Source organism: Hirundo rustica, chromosome Z, assembly GCF_015227805.2.
Source record: "Hirundo rustica isolate bHirRus1 chromosome Z, bHirRus1.pri.v3, whole genome shotgun sequence".
Taxonomy (NCBI): domain Eukaryota; kingdom Metazoa; phylum Chordata; class Aves; order Passeriformes; family Hirundinidae; genus Hirundo; species Hirundo rustica.
The window spans coordinates 65,111,019-65,137,616 of NC_053488.1; the positions used below are offsets into that span (position 1 = coordinate 65,111,019).

The 26,598-nt window shown below is 39.7% G+C and overlaps 1 protein-coding gene across 2 annotated transcripts in view; it reads left to right on the plus strand.

The window, feature by feature from the left end:
* The first annotated feature begins 10,964 nt into the window (after positions 1-10,964).
* SUSD1 (sushi domain containing 1) overlaps positions 10,965-26,598 on the plus strand; it is a 42,759-nt gene continuing 27,125 nt past the window's right edge. The window contains exons 1-8 of one of the 2 annotated variants that reach the window (XM_040090132.2): positions 10,965-11,062; positions 12,832-12,963; positions 13,764-13,886; positions 14,425-14,580; positions 15,255-15,407; positions 16,926-17,102; positions 18,914-19,093; positions 21,463-21,642. In XM_040090132.2, the coding sequence (XP_039946066.1) occupies positions 10,966-11,062; positions 12,832-12,963; positions 13,764-13,886; positions 14,425-14,580; positions 15,255-15,407; positions 16,926-17,102; positions 18,914-19,093; positions 21,463-21,642 (1,198 nt within the window). In that variant the 5' untranslated portion in view covers position 10,965. The remainder of the gene's footprint in view (positions 11,063-12,831; positions 12,964-13,763; positions 13,887-14,424; positions 14,581-15,254; positions 15,408-16,925; positions 17,103-18,913; positions 19,094-21,462; positions 21,643-26,598) is intronic. The other variant, XM_040090133.2, reaches the window with a different exon arrangement.

The window sequence follows — 26,598 nt, forward strand, 5'->3', positions numbered from 1 at the left end:
TGGCTGTACTCTCTTAAATTTTCCTGTGTTCTTTTCTATTGCTTTGGGGTTTCTCTAGTCTTAAAATTGCACAGCTATTAACATGTAATTTTCTATTTTTTTCCTTCAGCATACTTTACATGGGCACCTAAACAAAAGCTTTTCATATCAAAAGTTTTTTTTATCAAAAGCAAGAAGTGAAGGTCAGCAGCACCTAAACTTTTTCCTGAGCAGGGCAGAAGTTCTTACTTTTACTAGGATGGAAATCTATTTTACAACTCTAAACCAATACAGTAGTTGATGACTGTTTTGTTATTTGAGACAGGGATGAGAGGCTTCAATGATGAGAGACCTGGTGACTTATTATTGAGAATTCTTTTATCTTTTACTATGCTGTACTCTTTTCTCATCCTAGGATTGAAATTCATATTCTTTGCACCAAGATTTTAAAAATGTAAGTAGTAGCTTAAGAAGATGGTCTGCTTTCAGCTTCCTGTTTCTCAACTGTCTTGTTGATTGCTTTTCTTTCATACTTCTTTGGTCGCTGTTCTCCACGTTGCACAACACTAATTTAGACCCTCTTATTCTTCCATCCAAAATTCAGGATTGATGGTAAACAGATAGTAGTCTAAGACCATAGATACAAATATGAGGGGTGTGCAGCACATCTTTCTGAGCTAAAATTTTCAGCCAGTCTGGCAAGGATTTAATTGTTTGCCACCCAGTAAATTATGCTATTACCAGGCTCTGCCACACAGTAAATCATTATTATCAGCATCTGAGTAGATGCTTTTGTGGGGAGAAAAATCTGATTCAGTTTAGACTGAATTGCAGGTTTCAGCAAAATGTTTATTCTCCCAAGGCTAGATATGAAGTCTCCATGTGTAACTCTTGATTTTGTCATTGATATTTGATGAGCATTTAGGGGAAAATGCTAGCTTTTCGTGGCCATAATCTAGCTTCTTATTTTTTGACCAAGTCTGCCTGAGAATGTGTGAGAAAGTGAAATTCCAGACTGTTGTCTTCTCCCTTTACTCCTTAACCAAAAAATAAAAATCTCATCTTGAATTCTTTGTCTCCTGTTGTTAACCCTGCAATACAATCACAATAATTTTTTTCCTTAAGCAGTTTATATAAGTGTCCATTTTGGAAAATGAAAAATGAAATACAAATTTTAAATAGCACGGATATAAAATTTTTGATACCAGAATTTGTTCTGTTACCTGCAAGCTGAAAGAGAAAGGGCAGTAACTGGTGAATTTGCCAGCATCTGATTTTTCAGACGGTTTGAATCAGTCCCAAAAGATTTCTTCATAGCCCCAGGGCTCACCCATTTGCAGAGATGGAAAGAAGATTTCTGTATGCTTTGAAAATAAAATAAAAATTCCTGCTTGCATTTTCCTAACTGTGCTGAGCTATTTGTACTTGAGTTATTTGCCATGTAGCAGGTGAGTCCAAGGATGTCTAAACAAAAGATAATGAAAGTGGAAGTTGTGGTAGAATTTTAGGTGAGAGAATTTTACGTATCAGGGATAGAGACAGAGGGAAGAAGAGACCTCAGAAAAGTGAGTAATCGCAGAGACCATTTCCAGATCAATGCCTTTGCTGTTGACCAAAAACTCATCTCAGATCCTGAAAAAAAAAAAAAAACAACCAAAAACCAAAAACAGAGAGAAACAGTCCAATGACAATGAGAAAAAATGTCTTTAGGGTAGTGCTAAGGTAGCAGTATGAGTTGCCTGGGTCCAATAAAGCTCTTACAATGAGAGTAGTACTTTAGTCTCAAGTTAATGATCATTCTTATTCCATAGTATTTACTGCTTGGTCTGACAGTTCATCAGGGTAACACTTCTAGGTCCTGTGTTTTATTTCCAATAAGCTTAAAGTACAGCTACTCTGTCCTTTTGTGAGAATCAGAACTTTTAATGGAAGCAGAATATACCTTCTGTAATTCCTCCATTAAAGCTGCTATGTAAAGTGCTTTTTCTAGCTATGCACCTTAGGGAGATAGAAGAAGGCTGGAGAGGGATTTTTCGTGAGAGCAGTAAGACAAAGGCAAATGGCCTTAAGCTGAAGGAAAGTAGGTTTGGATTAGATGCTAGGAAAAACTTCTTTACTGTGGGAGTGGTGAGACACTGGAACAGGATCAGTGACTAGAGAAGTGGACTTCCTGTCCCTGGAAATGTTCAAGGCCAGGTTGGATGGGGCTTTGAGCAACCTGGTGTGGTGGAAGGTGGTGTTGCCCATGGCAGGCAGATCAAACAATATGATCTTTAAGGTCACTTCCAAGAGAGACTGTTCTATGATTATATGAACTGTTTCTCTTGTGCGTACATATTGTTTCTACAATGAAGGGTCTGTAAGGGCTTTTATTGAGGAGTTTTCTGTGGGTTTTTTTTCTCCCTCTAGAGCCCATCTTGGTCTGTAAAGCCACATTGCTCAATGCTTGGAAGCTTTTTGTAAAGAAGGGTGGACTGAAGGATATTGCATAATGCCATAGGCTTACAGCTCTGTGGTTGGAAACAGGTTCCATTTCTACCCTGCTATGTTGCTGCCTAGCACACACCTAGAGAATATATTCAGTAAGTATCACTGCCTGTAAAAATAAAATGGAAGTTCTTTTTAAAACAAATATGGTCTCAAGATGAAAAAAGACAAAAGGCTGAAGAAATTAAGATAACTGCTGTTCAGTACTGTGTATTCTGTTGATGATCTGGGAAAAACTGTCTGTAGCTCCGGGGTCTATTTTAGTCAATGCCATGTGGGTGGGTGCTGGAAAGGAGGGTTGTGGGTTCTATTCTAATTAAAAACTTCTAACAAAAACCTGAAGTTGTCAGGTTTAGTTCTTACAAAAAAACATGGCAATGTTATTGGCTGACTAGTCAGCATTACTGACCTCCTCTCTTTCTTTCCTTATATTCCCTCTTCCAATTCTCTCCTATGGCCAAATCGTCCAAAAGCAGTGTGAGATTTAATAGCAGCAATACAGTACCTTCAGCAAAATGATATTTCTGTATATGTAGAATTTGACTCATCTAGTCATCAGATTTGAAGTATCTTGTGAATTGTGTAACTAAGGTTCCCCATTTTGAAAAGCTCTGAAAGTAGTTTTTCTATTTAAGGTCACAATAAATTTCTAAAAACTGTTTGCTACACAAGTAGTCTCTTCTATCACATCCATTAACTGAAAGTGGGTTTTGTACTTTTCTTCATACATGATGTTTGGTTGGGTGACATGCTCTTTTTGTGTGTATGTTTTCATTATGACTGAACAGCTAAAAGTTCTGTCTTTCTGAGGTTTTAATTATCTTTTCAAAAGCATATGGGCTTTATACTGTTGCTCTTTGTGATTCAACAAGTTTATCCTCTTTCTCAGAGCTTTCATTGGTATATCAGATACTGAACTGGTTGAAGATTTCCGATAGCAGACCTCTCCCAATCAAATCCATCACTGCTGAGTGTCTTTGTTTCAACAGTAAGTGACTATGCATTATGCTCTTTGAGCATTGCATCTTTCCGTGTTGATTCATCCACAGAGATACAAAGGTTAATAAACAACATCACACTTCTTGATGCTAGGACTTGTTATGGTATAAATGCATTTTTCTTTTTCTCCTCTGGTTTGGCACTACCGGTTACAGCCTGCCTGATACAAGATGGCCTGAGTTAATTTCTCCTTTAAGGATGCTAGATGTGCTTGTAAGATTCCCAGAGTACTTATTGGAACCCTTTATAAAGAGTTCTTTATTCACCAGTCAGTGCAGAACTCTGCTACTTGTTTGAACAGTTTTTCTTTGAGGAAGTTGTTCAATCACTGTGTACCTGTAGCTTTTACACAAACTGCTTCTTCTGCAGGGCTCAGATTCTCACAATTTTATGTTATAGGAAGACTGCATTTTTCATTTATGTATTTTTAATGCATATTATTTTAATCAAGGCCCTTCAAAAAGATTTTCAGGTCATTGTTGCCACTCATCAACAGGAAAATAGATAAGGAAGAGGTTACTTTTGAAGGGCCTGACCATAAGATGTTAGCAGCAGCATCCTGTCTTGCCTGGGATATCTCACTCACTTACTGTCTCATGAAATCTTACAGGAAAATTGCTGATGACTTTGCAGATCAATTGCCTAGAAACACTAGTCTTGAGTAAGATGCTGAATGCAACTTTGGGAATCCTGCTGACTAATCTTGATTCTGTCCCTTTCAAAGACTAGAATCCAACCAAACAACCACAATTCTAAACCGACATACACAAAACTTCTTAGTCTCCAAATGATTAGGCTGTATCTTCAGCCAAAGTTTAAAACACCCTCTGGTGTACATCCAGTTGTGTCTCAAATGGGTATAGAATAAAAAATCTGTAATTGTTATTAGACAGTGGATTCATGTAGCACATAGCAAGAAAAAAATTCTCAGCTTCATGCAGGCCTAAATGGTCAGTCATCATTTAGTTCTCACTGGATTACATTATTTGAATGTCAAGCTTTTCTGTTATGTCGAAAGTTCATGAGCCCATGGTGCCCTTGTGGCCAGGAAGTCTGATGGTATCCTGGGTTACACGGGGAAGAGCATTGCCTGCAGGTCCAGAGGAGTAATCCTGCCCCTCTGCTCAGCCCTAGTGAGGCCTTGCCTGCAGTGATGTATCCAGTTCTGGGCTCCTCAGTACACGAAAGACATGGAACTCTGGAGTGGGTCCAATGAAAGGCGACAAAGATGATTAAAGGATGAGCATCTCTCTTATGAGGAAAGGCTGAGAGAGTTGGGTGTGTTCAGCCTGGAGAAGAGACAACTGAGGGGGGACCCCATCAATGTCTATGAGTATCTGAAGGGAGGGTTTCAAGAGGATGGAGCCAGGCTCTGCTCAGTGATGGCAAGCAATAGGACAAAAGGCAGAAACTATTCACAGAAATTCCACCCGAATATAAGGAATAACTTCTTTAGAGTGTGATTAACAGTGCACTGGAACAGATTGCCCAGAGAATTTGTGGAGTTACCCTCAGCTGAGACATTCAAGAGGCATCTGGATGGTATCCTGTGCTCTGATAACCCTTCATGAGCAGGGAGGTTGGACCAGGGTCCTCCAGTGCTCCCTTTTAACCTTTCCCATTCTGTGTTTCTGTGCTTGTAAGACAAACTTGATTTCTTGCAGATATTATTTGAAGATAAATAGGGCTTTCAACTTGGCAATTTAAATGGAAAAGAAAAAGACTAGGTGGCCTTTTATTTCCATAGAAATGCCAACCTTAAGTCTTTATTACAATTTATAACAATGCAGAAATGCCATCACCCAGGGTGTATTTCTCCTCTGATTGCCAGTAAATGTAGAAATAATAGAGTTACACCTGATTTTATTTTCCAAGATCAAAGAGCAGAACTTGTGCTGGTTTTGTAACAAAACAAAAAAACTGTTGTTTTTTATTTTTTGCCAATGAATGCATAATTTTATTAATCTAAACTCCAACTCATTCTGCTGGTTTTGTATTTCTAGGTCTAAAAATACAGTAATTTAAGGTACTTTCTAACTGAGATAAAGCCAACTTCTTTAAAGTTGATAAACAGTAAAAGTTTAATTGCTTAAAGAACAACTCAGAGAGTGAAGGTTAAGGTATTTAACATGAAAGGCTGGGTTACTAGATTCCCTTTCCTTTCCCACTACACAGTGTGGATGTGTCGGGGGCTTACCCTAACATTCAGGTGGTTTCAGGGTCCTTGGCTCCCCTGCACAGCTCTGAGTCGAGCCAAAGGAAGAGACGGAGTTCTCAGGTTTAGATTTTTCAAGGTTGCATACTTCGTTTATTGTTTCTTATCTTACAATTTTCTCGGAGTCCGACAAGATGTTGGCAGCTGCATGGATTCCTCACGTCTCCCCCCGAGCTGGGCTGTCCTTATCTTTTATACTAATTACTACGTATTTCTTGTTTACTATTTCTTACCAGTGTCTATCACTATTACTAAAAAGGTCATCTTTACTTTGACCCAATCCTCACTAACTACTTTGTGCCACGTCAATGCAGCAATGGAGTGGGGGAAGGAGAAGGAGAAGGAGACAACGCCCCAGATTCTCCATCTTGTCCCCATTCACTTCAATGCTAGAAACTTAAAACTATTATTTTCTCATTCTGTGATAAGCTAAACTACTATTTCTCACATTCTTGTGGCCTGTAAACCTTCTCTCAGTGTAGGAAGTTTTTCCCATGGACTGAAATCAAAGCCAGTGTCCCTCTGAGCTCTGGGCTGGGGTCCCAGACCCCCCTGCCCAGGTCCCTGACCCTCCAGGGCAACCAAAGGAATGCCCTGGGCTCCAACATGGATGCAAATCTGAGACTGTGTGGTGACAAAGTACGATTGGTCCATAGAGGAAAGAAACCATGGCAAAAGAATCCCCAGCTGCCTGAACAGCTTCAGAATGATTTGGTCTAATATCTCCGGTCACAGAGCCACAGAATGGTTTGGGTTGGAAGGGACCTCTGGAAATCATCTGATTCAACTTCTCTGAAACTTCTGTGAACCTAAAGGAGGTTCACAGAAACATGTTCAGGCAGGATGGCCAGGAACTTGTAAGACACAAATATGGAATTTATCTTCATAGATAATATAATTTGATAAGTTGCCATATTTCCCATCTAATGTTTTTAGGCTCACTTTTAGACTCTTCTTACCCATAAATGCAGCAAAGCTGATGGTGAGAGAAGGATAATACAAGGATAATTGTGTAATCAGTGGGATTTGTTTTTCTCCCTGTACCTATAAAAGATTTTGTCATTAATTTTTTCCCTTAGTGACAAACTGTTACTAAGTTTTACCCAGCTGCAATAGAAAGGCTAACACCCCTGTCATGAGCATGGGGAGCCTAGCACAGAAGAAAGCATAAATCTTGTTGCCAAGTTCTTTCTCTTCAGAAAACAATTTTAGCAGGTATATTAGGATCTGGAATAAAAAGATGTTTGTTCATCTACTTGGAGCCGAAAAAATCGCATTACTTTTTATCTAGTTAGTTTTTATTTTTAACATGTTTGAAAGAGGTGCTGTTACTATTCCTTTCTGAACTTTTCTTTTGTGCCTCTCTGCCTCTTTCGTCCTAAACTGTGGTCTGTGGTCAGCACCTTCAAAACCTTCAAAATAATGACACAGCATGAAACTATCAGAAGCTATGGCTATCAGCAGTATCCTTGCATGATATTCCAAGATCTGACAACACTAGGACACCCCCCATAAACCAATATATACTAAGTCCTTGTGGTTTAAAAACTTCTGAAAGCTGGGGCAGACTGCTTTGGCATGAAATTTTCTACCAGAGGTTATGTTGCACTATACACACTTATGTAGGAATACTATCCCAGTTACACATCTGAGTGGGAGGGAGAAGTGAAAAGAAGCAGAGAGGAGTTATCTTATCAAAGCTCCCAGTGGGTTTGTGGCAAAGCCCAGTTTAGTGTCCTATGCTAAAACCCAGAGATAGTAGCCCTTTTGCTCTGGAGAGCTGCTTTTCTGATTAGCAGTAACTGTCAGCAGGCTTTATCACCTACTATGCCCTTGTTATGAGATGTACAGGGCATGCTCTGATATATGTTACATCCAAGGCCTAGCCTCTAGGCAAATTGTATAGAAGCATTCAATATTTAAGGTATTCAGGTATTCAATGCTGTTACAGGAATCTTATTTACATTTTCAGCTTGACTTCATCTGCTAGGAGCTGAGACAGTGGCATAGGCACCCTGAGAGAACAGACAGAAATACTGCAGACAGCTTAAGCGATAATTTATCCTTTAAAAAAGAAAATCATACAAGATACGGCTTTACTTCTGCACTGTATTTACTGAAGCATTTTCAGTAGAAACTGAAGAGAGTCAGCCAATCTTTTCAGTTATTTCTGAATATTTTTAGTTATTTTCAACAACTGGTGTTTCTTATTCTGTAAATTAAGTGGGTAACCAGAAACCAGTTATTAATTTGAATAATTTAAAATAGGCAAGAGAGACAGAATTCAGATAGAAGGAATATTCCATCAGGCTGTAGTTACTCTTTTCAGTGCCAGTTGGAAAGAAGCACTCGATCGCAAGCTGTTTGAGAATGCAACTGCACTATGAGTAGCTGAGTGATCTGTTAAGGATGAAATACATATATTCTTTTTGGCTGAAGATGTTTGCTTTTTTAAAAATGTGTTTGCTGGAAGAGCTATTAATATCAAATATTTTGTCTTCATGTGTCAAAATAAGCAGTGTAATCTATGCCAAAACATCCTTAAGAGAAAAAACAAAGATATTTGGATGACATGATGATATTCATTGTCTGCAAAGGAGACAGAACCAATACAGATGGCTGAGGAGATGTTTAATCCACCTTGCCCTTCCGATTTTCAATTATCTGCATTTAGACACTTGCAAGCTAAAAATGCACAGGAAACTTGCAAGCATCCCTGGACAAATTTAATTACTTTGACCGTCACAACCATTTTATTTTCACTAAGAAGAAAAATTGAAACAAAAACATGCATCTTCTGGGTAATTTAATGCTAGGGTTGAAGGAAACACTAATTACAAACTAGGCTTCCTTTAGGTTTGACAAGGAAAAGATTGAAGTTTTTATCCTATCCGGAAGAGAAAATATAGGTAGATATTAGTCTGTTTTCATTGGAGAGATTTTTGCATGGAACAAGCAAGATTTGCCCAAGATGTTAAGGATCAATGTGTTGGGACACTAGCCTGCCTTACCCTCCTGAATCTTTCATTATCTTTCTGTACCAATTAGCTAGGGCTTGGACAGGCAACCTCCAGGCAGGAGTAATCTGTGATGAATCTCACTGGTGGATTCAAATCTGAAGCAGTGGAAGAGATTGTTTGGGAATGCTATGAATTCCATATCACTGTCAGCATAAAGAGCTAGTTAGACAAGTATGTCAGGAATCACAGAGTTGACCTTGTTGTGAACAAATGACTTCTCAATATCTTTTGACACTTATTTCTTATGACCATGCATTGAATTTAAAGTAGCCTTTGTGTGTAGTTTAATTATTTGGTTCTGAAGAATGTCTTAAACAGCATTTAATTGTCTGTTTGAGACACAATAGACAGTAACATAACAAGGAGGTTGCAGTCTAGGTCCAGTACTTTTTTCAGGATATACAACTTTGTTTCTTTCTTTAAAGAATATTTCTATTACAATTTTTAATTTTTTCTCTTTATAAATATGATGTATTTCTTCAGGCTTCATGCCAAAAATATCTTCCTGTTTGCTGCATGAGGTGCTTATAATTATAAAAAGTTGCTTCTACTACTTTTTATGAAAGGCACAGTGGAAATTGCACTGATTAGTAGGTCTGCTACACAGTGGGCTGCCAAGGAAGAGGAAAATTGTAATTTCCAAACCGCTTAAATATGTTGTGCAGAACAACATATTTTGCTCTCTGAACCATTCCTTATAATGGTAAACTACTTACCACCACTGAGAATGCGTGCTTCCAATTTCAGTAATTTTAAGGGAGAAATATGCAGTAATGACATCAGTAGTGTGTTCTTCCAAAAGCAGGATCACTTGTATGTAACTGGCTGCTGCTGAAGAATCTGGTCAAGATGAATAAGTGTAGCAGAAACTGAAAAAAAAAGTATATATGCTTAAGTAGGCAGAACAGTAATTAAAACAATAACAACAACCAAACAAAAACAACCAAACAAAACCCCGAACAAACAAAACGCCCAAAACAAACAAACAAACCCCCCCCCCCAAAACCAACAACCCAAAAATCTCAAAAACTGGAAGGGAATAACTTACATAAATAAATCAATAAAGTTCATAATTCAGTGAAACTGGGGTTTGCATCCCTTGAAATCAGACACTTCATTCTACTTCATTCTACTTCATTCAACTATCACAGACATTGTGATAGTTCGGTGTTTGTTATTATACAGCAGTAAAAGATCAGGTTATGTCACTTAATATTGGTGATAGAGGACTGGACTGTGTTAAGCATTCAAGGGCATTAATGAAAAGCCACCACAGCACACCAGCAAAACTTCTTCACGAATCTCATTAGAGTTATCAAATACGCCTAATTCTACTTTTGTGTTAGGCTTCCCTGACTCTTCACCTTTGCACTCCTCTATTGTGGTAACTGGGCAACTGCATTTGCAGATGAAAAGAAGTTTTTGCGGCTTTCTAAAGCGCAGGCTCACGGACATGAATGAGGACTACGAGCGCTATGGCTATTACTACTCTTCTACAGCAGAAAACTCTTCAGGCAGCGATACCGCTCCTGCCTAAACCCGAGGTTTGGTGATTCACCTGAGCGGTGTCTAAGGCCTGCAGTGAGAAGGCTTTACTTTATTACCAGTACTAAGGACTGGCGGTGTACGGCTGCACCGGCTCGGTTCATCGTAGGACGGAGGCGCCAACCTCGCGGCGGGGCGCGGCGGCGCCGTGCGGGGAGGCGGCAGTGACGCGCTCGCCTGGCGCCCGCCCCAGCGCTCCCGGCCCCGCGCCCCGCTCCAGGCGCTGCTCGGTCCCGTTTGCTGGCGGCTGGCGGGAGGCGGCACAGCTCCCACGTGCAAACAGGTGCGTCTATCCAGCCGCCCTTCCCGGGAATCGTAAATAATCCTACCATACGTTTCTCCCCCCGCCCCCTGGCTATGGACAGCCGCAGCTCTTATCAGCCTCGCCACTTGCCTGGCCGAGGCAGAGGCGGTGTCCCGGGGAAGGAAAGGGCTTGTGCCAGGGAAAAGAGAACAAAGTTTAAAAAAAAAAAAAAAAAGAAAGAAAAAGAAAATTGACGGTTTTGCGGGCAGTGGGGCCCGGGAGGAAAGGGGCCTCGCTGAGGGTGAAAGCCCAGGGGGGGTCCGAACTGCGGCGGCGGAGATAAGGGCGTCCCGCCCTCCGCCCCGGGCTCTGCCCTGCCCTGCCCTCGGCTGCCCTCCCTCCCTCCCTCCGCCCCCAGGGACGATGCAGAGGCACCGGGGTTGTGCGGCACCGAGGGGCGCAGCGGCGGCGGGGAAATGAGCTCGGGGGGCGGCCGGGCCCCAGGGCCTCTCCTGCTGCTGCTGCTGCTGCTGCTGCTGCTGCTGCTGGCGCCGCGGTGCGTGGGGCGGCGGGGTGAGTGCGGGCCGGCGGGGGCACTGTGAGCTGGAGCTGAGCTGGAGCTGCGCGCCGGCCACACCGCCACGTCCAGCGCCCGGCGGTGGTGGCCGGACAGCCCTTGGTGGTGGTGGTGGCACAGGCGGCCCAGGTGGTGGCGGAGGTGGGGGTACCCCATGGTGATGGTGGCGGAGCAGCACGTGGTGAGAGTGTTGAAGGCAGCTCACGGTGGTGGCGGTGTTAGCCGTGGTGGGTGCTGTGTCTCCTCGACACCCGCTGACGGCGGTGGTGACAGCGACCTCGTATCCTGCCGGGCTGAGAGGGCCTGGCCTGGGGGAGCACATGGGTAGGACCAAAACAGTGAGGCGACTGTAGTGCTGGCATGATAAACTGTGTGTTGTGAAGGACAAATTAGTAGTAAAATTTCGGCTGTAGCCGTAGGGGGAGGCGGGGGGTGAAAACACTTTTATTTTATCTCCTGAAGCAGCAATCTGAGGAAGATACTCCCATGACTTATCAGAAGATTGAGGTATCGTGAGAAAGTTCTCTTCGTGGCTTTTTGTAATTTTAATTTTCTGATCTATGTTGGCTGCCATTGCATGCTGATAGTTTTTGTTTTCTTTTCTTATCCGAAATGTGCACATACACAGGTATATAAAATTAGGACTAGGAATCTAAGATGCTTCCCACAGCCTTAAAGCACTCATAAATGCCCTGTGGGTAAAACTGAAACCCTGTGCATGTGGAAGGCCAGTTTTATCACAGTGATAAATTTGATGCATAAAAATACGCTAGAATGTTCAGCTACCTTCTCCTTCCAGTTATGGTTATGTATTTAGACATTTTAGAGTAGTCAAAATTTTGTCAGAGATGCTAAATACAGAGTGACGTTAGTATTCTTATTAATTTCAGCTATCTTAGAAAAGTGAAAAAATTCATACTCCTGTGTCAAGCACCGTGAGACATCAGCTTGTTCAGTATTAATTCTTTCTTTTAAAATGTAGAAAGGTGTTAGTATATGCATGCTTTGTCTACATTAAATCCGTCCATTCTGACGTTTGTCGTTTGGAAAGTGAGGATATGTGTGACAACAGAAAGAGCTTATCAAAAAATGGAGGAAAGTGAACATAAGGTCCTGAAAGTATGAATACAAAGAAGAGAACAAATTTATATTTTATTCTAATTGCATGTATATGTACAGACCTGTCAAATTATAGTAAATTAGATTGTGTGCTTCTCAACTTCTAATATAAGTTAATTTCTAAAATTACTTTACCGTAAGTCATTTTACTCCTGGCAGCATTCACAACATTTTTATGAAGAAGGTTTTTACCGTGTTGACATGGTACTGATTGATAAGTATCCCAAATATCTATGTGTAAATAATAGAAAAAATCATAACAAAGAAGAGGACACAGAAATAAAGACAAAAGAGAAACAAATGCATATGGAGAAAAGATTAATAATATTGGATAAAGCTACATACTGTATACCTTCTAAACCTTTCTGGTTGCTGAAAAACTCTTTTTCTTATCAGAGAAGAGGAGGATGGACAGAAATGCTCAGTGTAGTTCGTTTAATCTTTTCTGTTTATTTTTCATCTTCAGTCTTTTAACACAATAGCTGTGGTATTTCTACAAGTTTCAAAATGAGATGGGGGAGTTTGTAGTCTATCCGACGTGTTTTAGTCTGGATTTTATCTCCACTTCGAATTCTTTGCTGGTTATCCTATCATGCCACTTGTAAGGTACTTTAAAAAAGATAACTGTGTTTTTTTGCCCTTATAGCAATTGTGAACAGATCTATTCCCGATGTCTGTGCAACTTGCCACATTCATGCAACATGTCAGCAAAGTGGAGGAAAAAGTGTTTGTATCTGCAATTATGGATTTGTAGGCAACGGAAGAACCCATTGTCAAGGTAGGCTGCCTGTTTATGAAGTGGAAAGAAACTCTGTAAGTTCCTAAAATGCTCCTTCTCAAGTAATTTTAATGAATTCTTTGAAGCATGTGAAAAACTTAGTTGTTTACTGGCAGAATTTCCCATAGAATGTATTTGGATTATTTTTCCTCACCAAAAGACTTCTACATGTTCAGAAGTGTTTAACATTTTGTTACTGTGGCTGATAGTGTCTTTCTAAGACTGTCTCATATGTGATGAATCAATATGTGAATCAAAGAACTGTGTCAAATGCTGTGTCCATGTGTCTGTAATGGCTTACCAGTGCTTAAAGGTGGTCCTTCACCAATGATCTCCTCCTCTCCATCTCTTGCCCTTCTTTCACAAAGCACTGGCAGCTGCTGGATCCTGCACAGAGTTCAGGTATCTCGTTGTAGGAAAAACATAGAATCATGGAATGCTTCAAGTTGGAAGGGACCTTAAAAATCACACAGTTACAAACCCTTTGCCATGGCCAGGGACAGCTTCCACAAGACCAAGACTTAGAGGTCTGTCCAAGCTGGCTTTGAACACTTTCAGGGATGAGGCATTGAGGCATCTACAACCTCTCTGGACAGCCTGTTCCGGTGCCTCACTACCCTCACAATGACCAGTTTATTCATAATACCAAATCTAAATTCATCCTCTTTCAGTTTAAAGCAATTCTCCCTTGTCCGAGCACTACAGGATGTTGTCCAAAGTCCCTCTCCAGCTTTCTTGAAACTCCTCTTTAGGTACTGGAAGGCCATAATAGGGACTCCTAAGAGCCTTCTCTTTTCTAGATGGAACAACCCCCAACCGCTTCAGCCAGCCCACAATTATATTCATGGCCTCCATTGGACTTGCCCCAGCAGGTCAATCTCCTTCTTATGTTGGACACCTTAGAGCTGGATATACGGTTCCAGGTGAGGTCTCACCAGAGTGAAGCAGAGAGGCAAAATTCTTTCCCTCTCCTACTGCCCACACTGCTTTGGATGCAGCCCTGGACATGTTTGACTTTCTGGGTTGTGAGAGCCCATGGCCAGGTCATGTCCAGCCTCTCATCCACCAGCACTCCCAAATCTTTCTTGACAGGGCTGCTCTAGATCCATTCTCTACACAAGACTCTAGCTGTGCTGGGGATTGCCCCCACCCAAGTGTTCCATGAGGTGCTATAATCAGTGTATGCCATAAGGAAGGGCAGAAGGAGAGAGCAGAGCCCTCTGGTTTCAGCAGCTCTTAGACTCTGAGATCAGCTTAAGCTGTGTCATGAAACTGTATTCAAATTTTCATCCAGAAACAGCATTTTCTGTTGTTCTTCAGTTTACCAGCAGTATTTACATCCTAAATAATTTATAAAGGAAATCAGTAAGGAGAAGTCTGGTTACTTGCACATTGAGTGAGGAGGGGAGGATATCCCACTTTCCTTAATCTCTTTCTGATGTTTTTCAAATGTACTGACAGATAAAGATGAATGCCAGATTGGAGCCAGCAAGATCTGTGGAAATCATACACTGTGTCATAATACACATGGAAGTTTTTACTGTGTTTGCCTAGATGGATACCGAGCCTCCAACAACAACAAGACATTTATTCCCAATGATGGCACAAACTGTACAGGTAGACATCACGAAGAATCCTGAGCATGACAAATCCAGAACTTAATTTTCTACTGCACAAATATATATATATGTATTTCCTATCACTGTAGAGCTTCTCTTCTGACACTATATCAGAGAACTTTTTGTTGCTGATGTGCTTGTTTGACATCCAGGTTCCTGACAGCTAGGATTTAATTCTGTTTTGAACTCTGCTATGTTACAAATCATTGCTTCATAGTCTCATTCAAACAATGATCTTTTCAGAAGAAGCAGCAGCAGCTAGATTAACAAAAGAGGATGATACTTAAAATTCCCCAGATTGTCATTTTGGTGTTTAATGTAGAGTATTAGCCAGTTCCTTGTTAGTGATGAACTGTTGTAACCATTCAAGAGATGTCCAGATGCAGGATTTTTCTGGAATTGTTTGAACAGCATATAACATTGGAAACTATTTGTCATGTATTTGTCATTACTAGCAGTAATTCTAAAGATAGCTAGCTACAAAGTTTCAACTTCAAGTCCTCTTTCCAGATGCTTGAAGATGAGACAATGATAAGCTCCTTTGTTTTCCTAGAAGAGTTATGAGAAGCTATGTAGAACTCTTCATGGAAGAGTTAAGCTTGTGCCCTATATTAATTAATTAGAACAAAAAACCCTATTATGAAGCGCATCCACTTTTCTCTGAATTTTTAGATATAGATGAATGTGAGGAGTCTGGGCTGTGTGGTCACAATGCAAGATGTGTGAATACTGAAGGAAGCTACATGTGTTACTGCAACGATGGTTATAAATTAGAAACTGGAGAGCATTCTTTCCATCAAGATGGAAACATGGTTTCATGCAAAGGTGAGAATCTTTGGATGCTGTTTTTGCTAGCAGATAAAAGCACATATTGCACCTTTAGTGCCTGTTCTGGCCTGTGCTTCTCCAGGGCAAAAACCCTTTTGCTGGTTTTTGGATGGTTTTTGTTTTGTTTTGTTTGTTTGGGTTTGGGGGTTTTTTTGTTTATTTGTTTGGGGTTTTCTTTTGTTTTGTTTTGCTTTTTGGGGGGGGTTGTGTTTATTTGTTTCTTTGTTTGTTTTGTTTTGGGTGGGGTTTTTTGGTGGGTTTTTTTTGTGGTTTTTGGTTTGGTTTGGTTTGGTTTTCCCCCCTCTCTCTTCTTGTATTTGGTTTGTTCCAGTGATATCAGGATCCCAGAGTCAACATCAGATACTCTTACAGGTTCTCAGCAGTGCTTCAGATGTGCGGGGTCAGAGAAGTTTGATAATGTTATGTAATGTAGTTAGTTTCTGAGTAGAAAGGAAATGTGTTGTAATCCAGTTGTTTATATAATCACACCACATAAAGGGAAAGAGAAGAGAGACTGACTAGCTGATAAGAAAGGTTAGATGAATGAAAAAAGCCTAGGGGAGAGTAATAATAAAATAAAAATTTACCTATTTATTACGTAATGTGCCTTCTGCAGAAATAAATGGTTCAGTTTATGTTGCCATAAAAAACCAAAGAAGCAAACAATAAAACTAAACCAAAACCAAACTTCCAGTTTGAAAATCTGTCTTTAGTGTCAGTTTCACAGATGCAAACTGCTGGCAGTGTAACCTGTGGATATTAGAGTATATAATGAACACAGGAATCCCAGGTGGAAGGAACTGCCTAGATTAAATTCAGCTCTTATTTCTGAATTTTTGCCACAACCATCAGTAAAGCTCACAGCCTGTAATTGCCCAGTTTTTCCGATTGGAGTGCCCTGCTTTGTTTGCCAGAATTGCTGATAACTCTGCTTCTTATCTCGCTGACTTGCCTCTCCATATTCTGTGGTGAAGTAGAATGTCTGTACCAATTGTGTTTCTTGCAGAGTTGCACAAGGGAGCCCTGTCCAAGCAGATGTGCTGGAGGAGTGGAGCTTTTGTGTGCAGGTTGTTTCAATGAGATGTAGGGTTTGAGGGGCAGAACATTTCTTCTCAATTTATCTGCTGCAAAGTGCTTCACTTTTCCCATGCGCAGCGAAATAAATCTGTGCACTGGGGCCTGAAATTTTCCTCTAATGTTGAAGTATCATTCAACCATTGCTGTAACAAGACTGGCCCGCACAAAGCACCGTCACATTGCAGTGTCTCATCTTTGGTGTAGTGAATGGCTCCAGCTGTATGTTACTAAAGATGTAGCTCAATAAATGCTTCCCTGTGTTCCTCCAACTGTGGCCAAGACAGTTCTTCAAATCTAATGTTCTACTGCTTTGGCAACCCCTCAGATTTGTCAGATTGGGTGTATTTTGTGATGTGACCATCTAGTTCAGCTAATTTTAAAGTGGTCAAGTGTTGTGATTTATGTACTGTGAGATCTTCCAACCCAGTCTCTTTGCAGAAATTGGATGCGGTTCCCCTCCTGAAATGAAGCATGGCTACATTGTGGGGAACTACAGCTTGCTACCAGGAAGTGCAGTTCAATATGAGTGTCAAGAAGGGTTTTACAGCAATGAAGCAAAGTTCTCATACTGCACTGCAAATGAAACTTGGGAACCTGCGACTTTAAGCTGTAAAGGTGAAGAGTCTTAAATCTTTCTTAAATTCTTCATTAAGGGGTATCATGCATGGGAAGTGTGTTTGTGAAGATAATAGACTGTTTCCATTGAAGGAAATGGTTTTCCAACATCTGATTATTTGCAGAAGAAGAAGAAAATAAAAAGAAGTGGTTTTGTTTACCTTTTTATTTACTGTAGTGACATTTTTTAGCATTTTGCAGGAAAGGCTACTGAGTTGGAAGGCACCACTGACCTCTCATGAGCACATAATTTTCCTGACACCTTTTGAAGTTTTGTCTGGAGGTTTGCTGTGGATGCAAAAGAGAGGCATCATAGCACTCCTCATGCCTGGGGAGTACATGAACAAACACTTCCACATCTCTGAAGAGTTAAGTTTCCTACGACTGTCTTAAAAATGAGCACTTGGCTTGGTGCTCTAATCATCCATTCTCTGGCAGTATTACTGCTTATTGAGTGCATGATTATTTTTGTGTTCCTGTGAATAGTTAGAAAGCCTTTGTATTAGTTAAATGATAATTGAAGTGCTAGCTAACAGAAGATACACTGTGAATAGCAGTTCTACAGGGGAGAACTGTCATCCTGGACAATGTCACTTACTGAGGGAAGATCTTTCTTTCCCTGAAACGACAACAGTCCTCTTGGTTTCCAATTCTTTCCCTTTCTCTCTTTTTTTCTTGTTTTAGAATGGATAGAAAAGTAACATTTATGGGAAGTGAATACATTAAAATAAGGGTGCTAAAACAATGTCACTGGGAAAAGCAAAGCATTAACTATCACTAGAAATTAATAAGAAAGAAAAGACAAAACAATTATAAAACAATGCAAGTAACACTTCCCCACCCCCCCCACCCCCCCAAAAGATAAAGGACAATGAATTTGAAAACAAAAAGGAAATGCCCAGAATCTCAAGTGGTCCCTAGTGAATGATCATGGAATGCAATTCTTGCGCGTTGTTGATATACTTGATTTTTGATAAAGTTTTTCAGAAGTTGCTTTTTCATGAGATTTTTTAAATTTCTACAATCAAACTGTAGGTCAGGTCAGACTTTCTCAGCATATCTATTGTGGTTAATTGAAATAAAATACGTGATACACCAAGAAACAGCCAAACATTTGAAATGTCAATCTTATTTCCTCCTTCTATTGCAAACTCTTTTCCTGGTCTTCAATTAGGAGTTCTCTTCCTTGTAAAACCAGCAAGTCTGATTTTTTTTTTCTTACTAGTACATGTACCTTTAATAAATTCTTGGTATTTTTGTATGTATATGTGTGCTACTTGACTTCTTTGTTTAAGCATTATGTAGACTCTTGCCTTAAGAGGAAACTTTTGTATTGTATGTTGTTTGGCTTTTCTATGGCTTTGCATTTTTACAGGTTTTGTACCCTTTTAAAAGTTTTGCTTTCTAAGGGCAATCTCTGCTCATCAGCCTTCCTTTCAGTGTTTCTCATTGCAAATGGTATAGAACTACCTTCCGATGTAATCAGGCTTGTAAAAGCAGGAGAGTGTAGAGATTCAGAAGAAAACCAGGACTTCTCTGTATACTAACAACTAGACTGAGGAGGGAGTCCCAGATTTAGCATGCTATTCTGAGAGAAAGACAGAAAAGTGTCCTTCTATTTGGAAGCAGATTTTTGGAGTAGCTACAGCACTGTCAGTCATAGTGGAGATATTGCAGAGGACCTGAGGAAGAGTTGTATTACTACAGGAGAAGAGGGTTAACTGAAAGATGAAAGAAATACGTGAGTGAATCTGTCATTGCCCCTGCAGGTTGACTAACAGGTCTATCTTCCTCTTTCTTCATCTCCTCAGGTGTGGACTGTGGGGTTCCACCTTGTGTTTTGAATGCATGTCCAACATCTGTGAGTGGGACCACGTACAGAAGTGAAGTTACTTATGATTGTAGTCATGGTTACCTGATAGCAGGCGGCAGTCGCACTGCAACCTGCAATGCCAAAGGACAGTGGGATGGCCCCAATTTAGTGTGCAAAGGTAAATAAAATCTACAGTCCATTTTATTCAGCATAGATACCGTTTAAGTCACTGCAATAAATATCAGTTATCTTCTTTGGGCATTCAGTTTCTGTAGTCTCCTGGCATAGAAAGTTGCCACAAAACAAAAAATCATATATTGAACAGGGTGGGTTTGTTTTGTTTTTTTTTTTAATCTGTGTTGCTAATGAAGTTTCAATAAATTGTTAAAAGTTAACATTCCAAGAACATAATCCTAATGCTTGACATGCATTGGGATTACCATGAGATGAAAATACAGCCTAAGTTGCTGATATTTTTCCAGTTCAATATCCACTCTACTTTCTGATAGCAGTCGAAGCCATTATCAGAAATCAAACTGCTATTAATTAGTAACATACCCTCAAAATTCCTGTATTTGGACAGCTTCCAGTTGCAAATTATGATTCCTCAGACATGGTGTTGCTACTTGAGATGAGTCATGTCTCTTATAGTGCCATGATTTGGAAGAATGTAGCCTAAAGAGTTCCTCAGTAAGATGAAACACAGAGGTACATTTCTAAAAAACTCTTCTGGCTTTTTTGTTTGTTTGTTTGTTTTGATGTTTTTTTGTGGTTTTTGGTGGTGGACTTTTTGGGGGTGTTTTTTTGTTTTGTTTTGGGTTTGGTTTTTTTGGGGGGGTTTGTTTTCAGTTTGGGGGGGGGGGTTTGTGGGTTTTTTGGGGGGTTTTTTTGTTGTTGGATTGGGGGTTTTTTGGTTTTTTGTTTGTTGGGTTTTCTGGTTTGGTTTTGGTTTTTTGGGGCTCTTTGGGTTTTTTTGGGGGGGTTGGGGTTTTTTTGGTTTTGTTTTTTGTTTTGTTTTTGGTTGTTGGGTTTGTTTTGTTTTTGTTTTATTTTGGTTTGGTTTGGTTTGGTTTTGGGGTTTTGGGGGGGGGGGTGGGGTTTTTTTTGTTTGTTTTTGTTTTTTAACCTGGGCTCATATTCTTAAGTAGGAGACCTTAAAATAATTACACTCTTTAGTTGGTTTACACATTTGCACTGTTTCATTTTTCCATTTGTTGGGTAAGCAATATCTTTTCAGCTTGATCCAGCAGGACCAAGCTTTCAGTTTATTGCAAACAAATGTAGTAATTTTTTTGAATGCTCCATGTGGATGTTATAACTACTCTCTACTTTTAGAATGACATTTAATATTCTTATTCTGTATGATGAGTCTAAGTAGACGGTTTGCAGTGTTACTCAAGAATGTGCTTCTGCATTTCAATCTGCTTACAGAATGACAATGGTCAGGGTAGCTGGGACAGCAGGAGTTTTTCTGTCTCGTCTCATACTGTCCTTCTATGAGTTAAGCACATGGTTGCATGTGCATTATTATTCCAAGGTTTGTTCTGATGATTTATAGAAGATACGTTCATACTCATTGGTGAATGAAAAGGAAAGTAGTCATGATGGTGGATGTATTGCCCATTGAAATACATGTTTAAAATTTCCTTTAGTGGTTGTGCAGATCCTGATTCTGTAAGCTTTGGTTTTTACTTCTTTGCTTTCCCTTTTTTTAATAGAATTTCAGAATCACTTAAAATTACTGAATGGTTTTAGAAGAATTTGTTTTTTCCATATGCGCTTTAATGAGGTTAAGATTTTCATTCTTACAGTGTTTGCTTCTTATAACTGAAGTGGTAGAATCTTTTATTGAGGTATAACGTTCATTGTGAATTGAAAAGCAGATTTTACCCTAAACAATACTGTTCCATCTATTCGATCTTCACTTTTTATTCTTTTTGGTTCCTGTTTTTATTATGCTGCCCCCAAAACCTGAGCAAATGAATTAAGTTATTAGTACATTATCCCAACTTTCTAATTATCTATAAAGTGGTTTGAATAATCTACCAATTTTTCCCTCAGAATTGCTCATTCGTCTTGTCTGTAGCAGCATCCTTTCTCAAAACTTGAATTAAATTCACTGACAAAGGAACATAACCTTCTTGATGCTGTTCTTTTATGACACCACTTGGACCAGGTGTCTTTTTTAATATCTAATGGTAGGTAAAATAACAGAATAAATAGCATGTGGAGTAAAATAGAGTGTTGTGGGAAGATAGACTTACTCATTAAAATTTGCTTGAAGATTCTTGCTCTCCATTTCTAATCAGGACACTTTGTTTTATTTTATGGGTCATCTGGTAGGATAAATGCCCCACCCTGCTAGAAGGTCTCCAGCCAGAAAATTCTGGGTTCTGATGAGCTGGCTTGACTTCTAGAAATCTCTAAGAAACAGAAAAAAGCAAAGTGTAACTTACTGGGACCGTTCCTCCGTCCATGTTTAACACTTTGATATGTCTTGCCTGTTTTCATTTCAAGGTTTTGTTTTCCTGTTTTCCTCTGTTCCAGAAATAGACTGTGGCAAACCTTGGCTGATTCCACACACAACAATGACTTGGGACAACTCTACCACTCTGTGGAGCAGAGTGTACTATCACTGTAAAGAAGGATATTATTTCAATGGAGACAGGAATTTTTCAGAATGCACAATAGATCAGTCATGGGAGAATATTACATACGTATGCCAAGGTAAGTATTACCATACAAGGTTGCTGTTTAAATTGCAATTTAATTAGTCTGTCATTACTGTTCTGAAGTTAGGAGCAGAGGGAAGAATGAAGGCAAGAAATCCCCTTCCAATTTATGATGTAGGGAATATGGTGGTACTTTTGGATGGAAAGGTAACAGAAGAGAGTGTTAACAAGCATCTTCTTCTGGATGCCACAGATCTTTCTATAGCTGTCTTGCTTTTTATCTCAAAGAGAAAGAGACTAATGTGACTGGAGTTTTATTGTTTCACTGAAAACCTTCAACTTTAGATGCCCATGGACTGTCACCAGAAGGGCAAAAAGCATTTAACAATAATTTCTTCAGAATCTAGTACTGTAAAATGCACTCCAGTGAAAGTAGTGGCAATTAAATTCAAAGCCCTTTATCCTTCCCTCTCTCCCTCTCTCCCTCCCTCACTTGTTGTTTGTTTTGGTTTTTGTTCTTTTCTCATAGTGACAAAGCAAAATTTGTTCATGATTGCCTTTCCAGCCTAGATCTAGTTGTCTGAATTTCATTCCAGAATTATTTTATTATTAAAGAATGAGCCCTGAGAAGGAAGATGTGTAATAAAGGTGGTGTCGTACTTGTGCTTGGTAACAGGATGTACTGACATTTTATTAACAGCAACAACTAGCAGATGTTTTGGACTATGACTGTTGTCCTTCTTAGTGTTCCTCTGTGTCCTAAAAAGAAGTTGTCTACCACTGTCTTTCTCTAGTTCTTAAGTAGCAGTGCTGTCTTTTGCAGAAGATAGTGTTCATTTAGCTTTGAAACATCTTCATGGTTTTCAAAAGGATAAGAAATGTGTCCTTGACTGTTGTCACTTGTCCTGGTTTGGGACAAATTCGGGAGAAAACCCCTGTAGAGGATCCCTCTAAGGAAGCAAACCCAAGTGGCCCCTCCCTCCAACCGGTCCGGTAAAAAAAAAACCCTTTGGAGAAAAGTGGAAAAAACCATTTTACTAAACAAATGAAGTGCATACAAGTATAAAGAATGAATAATATGAAACAATAAAACCTCTCCTTCTGAAGTGAGATGGCAAATTGAGAAAGTCCTTGCCGTGGGTGTAGCTCAGCTCTCTCTCAGTGCCTCTCCTCAGTCCCAGTCCCTCCGGTGCTGCTGGAAAATGCCGACGTCCAAGTCCCAGTGGGCCGCAGGTGCAGCCCCCAGTGCTCCCCTGGGTTTTCAGTCCAGAGCAGGTTTAAACAGTTCCAAGAAAAAGGAAAAAAAACAGTCCAGGGAACTTCTCTGCCCTAGCTAGCTGAAACTAACTAAAAGCAAAAAAAAAATCTCTGTCCTGCAGTCTCTCCAAGCCTCCGCCGAACACGCTGTCCGCAGTAGAATGTGGAGGAGTCAGGCAGTTTTCTCAAAACAAACTCCGCGCTTCTCCTTGCTCTTAGAACCAGTCTTAAAGGCACAGGACTCAATATACAGCACAGACAGAACAGACGATTGGGGATACAAGCATCATAAAGTTACCCTAGGACATCACTTCACACAGTTATTGCATGAGTCCTCTCTTCCTTCACTTGACTTTTTGAGCAAATGTACTCACTTGAGCATCTACTGCAAATGTAAAACATGTGACATCAAGTACAGTAAGTATGCAGAAAAGCAGTTCTCTCATCTGTTAAAGTGCCCAAGTTAAAATGGAACTGCTGCTGTTAGAAGTCATGATTCATATTCCACTCAGGAAACTCACATGACTGTATTTTGTGAATTGATTTTGACGCCAACATTATATAGAGTGACTAAGTTAGTCAGGTCTGTCGGTCTTTAGAGTGCCAAGAGCTGTCTTGACTGCTCTGAGGCTTTGAAGGGCCTGAACCTGCAGACTGCACTTATAGGATTACCATGGATTTCAGAAAGAGCTTTGACAGATTCCAGCTCTAGCTGCTGGATCGGAGGGCCAAAAAAGTCAGTTATGGTCAAATGGAACAGTAAGGAAGAGTTACAAAACTAGCCTAACTAGTCCAGACTCCTTTAAAAAAAGTTAATCAACAGGAAATGGTTACAATATCTTGCATCTTCTTGACTTCTATATTTTTCATATTCATTAGAGGTAACAAATAGCTTTAAAATTAAATGAAATTTCTGTTTGTGCATTGATGCCTTTGAGATGTACATGCTCTTAATGGTGTGTGTATAATTAATCAGTAATTCCCGTTAAGATGGAAGTTATGTACCATTCCAAAATAATTTATGATAAACATAGGAAAACCAATTGTCTTTTCATCCTACCTGAAAAATTCCGTTAGAAATAAGGAAGTTAAGAGAATATCTGCAGAAAATTCTCTTTGACAATAATTTCTTCATTTCATAAGAAGTGATTGCTATGGATGCCTGTTATTTGCATTGTTTGGTGCATTGTCTGTTGGGATATATGGTGCATATATGTGTGTGTGTGTGTGTGTGTGTGTGTATACAAGTACTTTTTTAAGTAGCTAGTTTAAATATTACAAAATGCCTTTACAAACTTTATTTTACTTGTGATGCTGATTGGATGGAGCCACCAGTAAGGCAAGGCAATAGTAAGATGGATTACAGTTTTTCTCCCAACCTCTGATTTATACACATAAAATAAGGTGATTGAAGTACAGAGAATAGACCAGCAATTAAAATACCTGCTATCTAGTGTGCTCACTGTGTGAGCCTGGACATCTTTTGTAGCTGGTCCTCACAGAATTATTTACCTGCGGCGTAGAAATGCTTGGTTTCCCAGAATCTCAGAACAGTTAATGCTGGAAGGACCTCTAGATTCAGTGTAATCTCCCTGTGAAGGTAGGGTCGCTTAGAACAGGTGACATGCAAACATGTCCAAGTGTGTTTGGAATGTCTCCATGCTTCCCAGAACAGCCTGTTCCGGTGCTCTGCCACCCTCAGTGTAAAGAAGCTCTTCCTTGTGTTGAGGTGGAACTTCCTGTGTTTTAGTTTATGGCCATTGCTCCTCATTCTGTCTCTGGGCACCACTGAAAAGAATCTGGCACCATCCTCTTGACACCTTTGAGGTATTTTAATTTATTTCATTGCAAAAATATGGTCTGTATTAGTAACAGGTGGCATTTGCAACATCATTCACCACTTACAGAATTGAACAAGCAAAAATATTTGAAGAAATCTAATACTTTGGGGTTTTTTTCTTTCTACTAAATTGCTTTTATGTGTGGGAATAGGTGGCAAGAGCTCTGTAAATGAGCTTGCATGTGTGGATTCTCTTTTAGCTACTTGCTGAAGATAAATGTCAGAGTGGAGCTGATTCTATCTTCTTTCTGGTAAAAAAGTTGATATCTTTGAATTTCTTGGCATAATTTGTCCCCTTCCAGTGCTCACTGGTGCTGTTGAAACACTTGGCTTTTATTTTTTGCATTCTACAATTTTTGTTGGGTTTACCAGCACCTGTATTTCCCGGCTGCCAACAGCCAGGTGCTATTTGCATCTTTCTATCCTCTCCCAAATCTGCCTTTCTGTATTTCACTCCTGAAGGATTTTTTTTTTTTTTTCCCCCCACCTTTCACCTCTGGTCTCCAGTATTTATTTGCATGTTGTTTCTAGGACAGTTTCTTTTGGGATGGGAAAAAGATTGTGAAGGTAACCAGAAGATCGGTGGGGTAGCAGTGAGCTTCACTCACCTTGGTTAATCACAGGTTAAAATTTATAGTGCTGAGATGTAGGCAAATGGAGGGTCTTTGCTTCTTCCCTCTCATTTGTGAGTTTAAGGTGTTGATCAAAATCAGATACATTTAGGGCCTGGATGCTACTGTCTGCTACTGTGTGTTTCACAAAGCAAGTTTCCAAGCTCTGTAAGTTACTGACACTGTTAGATTTCACAGCAGAGTGAATGTTTCAAGGAACCTGTCTCCCTCTAGTTGCAGAATTTTTTTTTTTTTTCAGAGAAACCTTTGTGCTGTTATTGGATACTGTATGTATGCTACTGGGATTAATGTTAAATCAAGCCCTTTCTGTATATTTGGTTGTCCAAACAAGGATTGTGGGATCAGTAAGAATAATGGAGAAAAAGCAGTCTCCTCAGAAAGCTGAAGACTTTGTTGTGGTAATTGCTCTGTACAGGTTTTCATGCTCTTTCACTCACATCCATTTGAAGTGGAAACTTTTGAGAAAAGATCTGTCAGCTATTCTGTGAATTTATGGTCATTGTCTGGTGGCCTTGTCCTCAAAGTTCAGAAATGATAACAAAAAAATTGATGTAGTTACAGAAAAAAAAATGCTACTGGTTCTGCCTTCTTCTGTCCAAGCAGGCCACTATATCAGATATATTTCCTTGTCTAAATATCCAGCACATATCTTTTGTTGTTTGCTTGTTTATTTTCCTTTTTTTCAATCTGTATTTTATAAACTCCTAAGTCAAGTTGCAGATTTTCTTGCTAAGAAGACTTGCAGATTACGCCCTCTCTTGTCCTCCCCCCCTCCTCCTTCTTACGCATTTTAATTCAGATCTCATGGCATGGAAACATTTTTCCCTCTGTCTGTGAGTCCTTCCTTCCTTTGCCATCCACTCTTCTAATAAAACAATGTCTGATTTAAAGAATACAACGACTGAACTTAATCTTTTGCTTTGTGTTGGTATAGAAGCCTTAGACTGCAGAAAACAATAAAAATAAGCACCACTTAAATACAGTTATTCACACAGCTGTTTGTAAGAAATTTGTTTTAGAGAACGTGCAGATTAATCTCTTTCTTCTGTCCTGGAAACATGGAAGCTTTCAACAGCATTTCCATATACAATGAATGTGGAATGGAGGAGTTAAAATTAGTTGGGAGATGAACTGGTCTAGTTAGTGAGGCATCTATTTGTTGAATTTGTGGAGAGGGAGATAAAGTTAGAAAACAGTTTTATGGCAGTTCTAATAATCAAATAAAAAGAAATAAAAAGTTTTGCAAAATGCATTGACAGTTACATTGTCATTCTAATTAGCT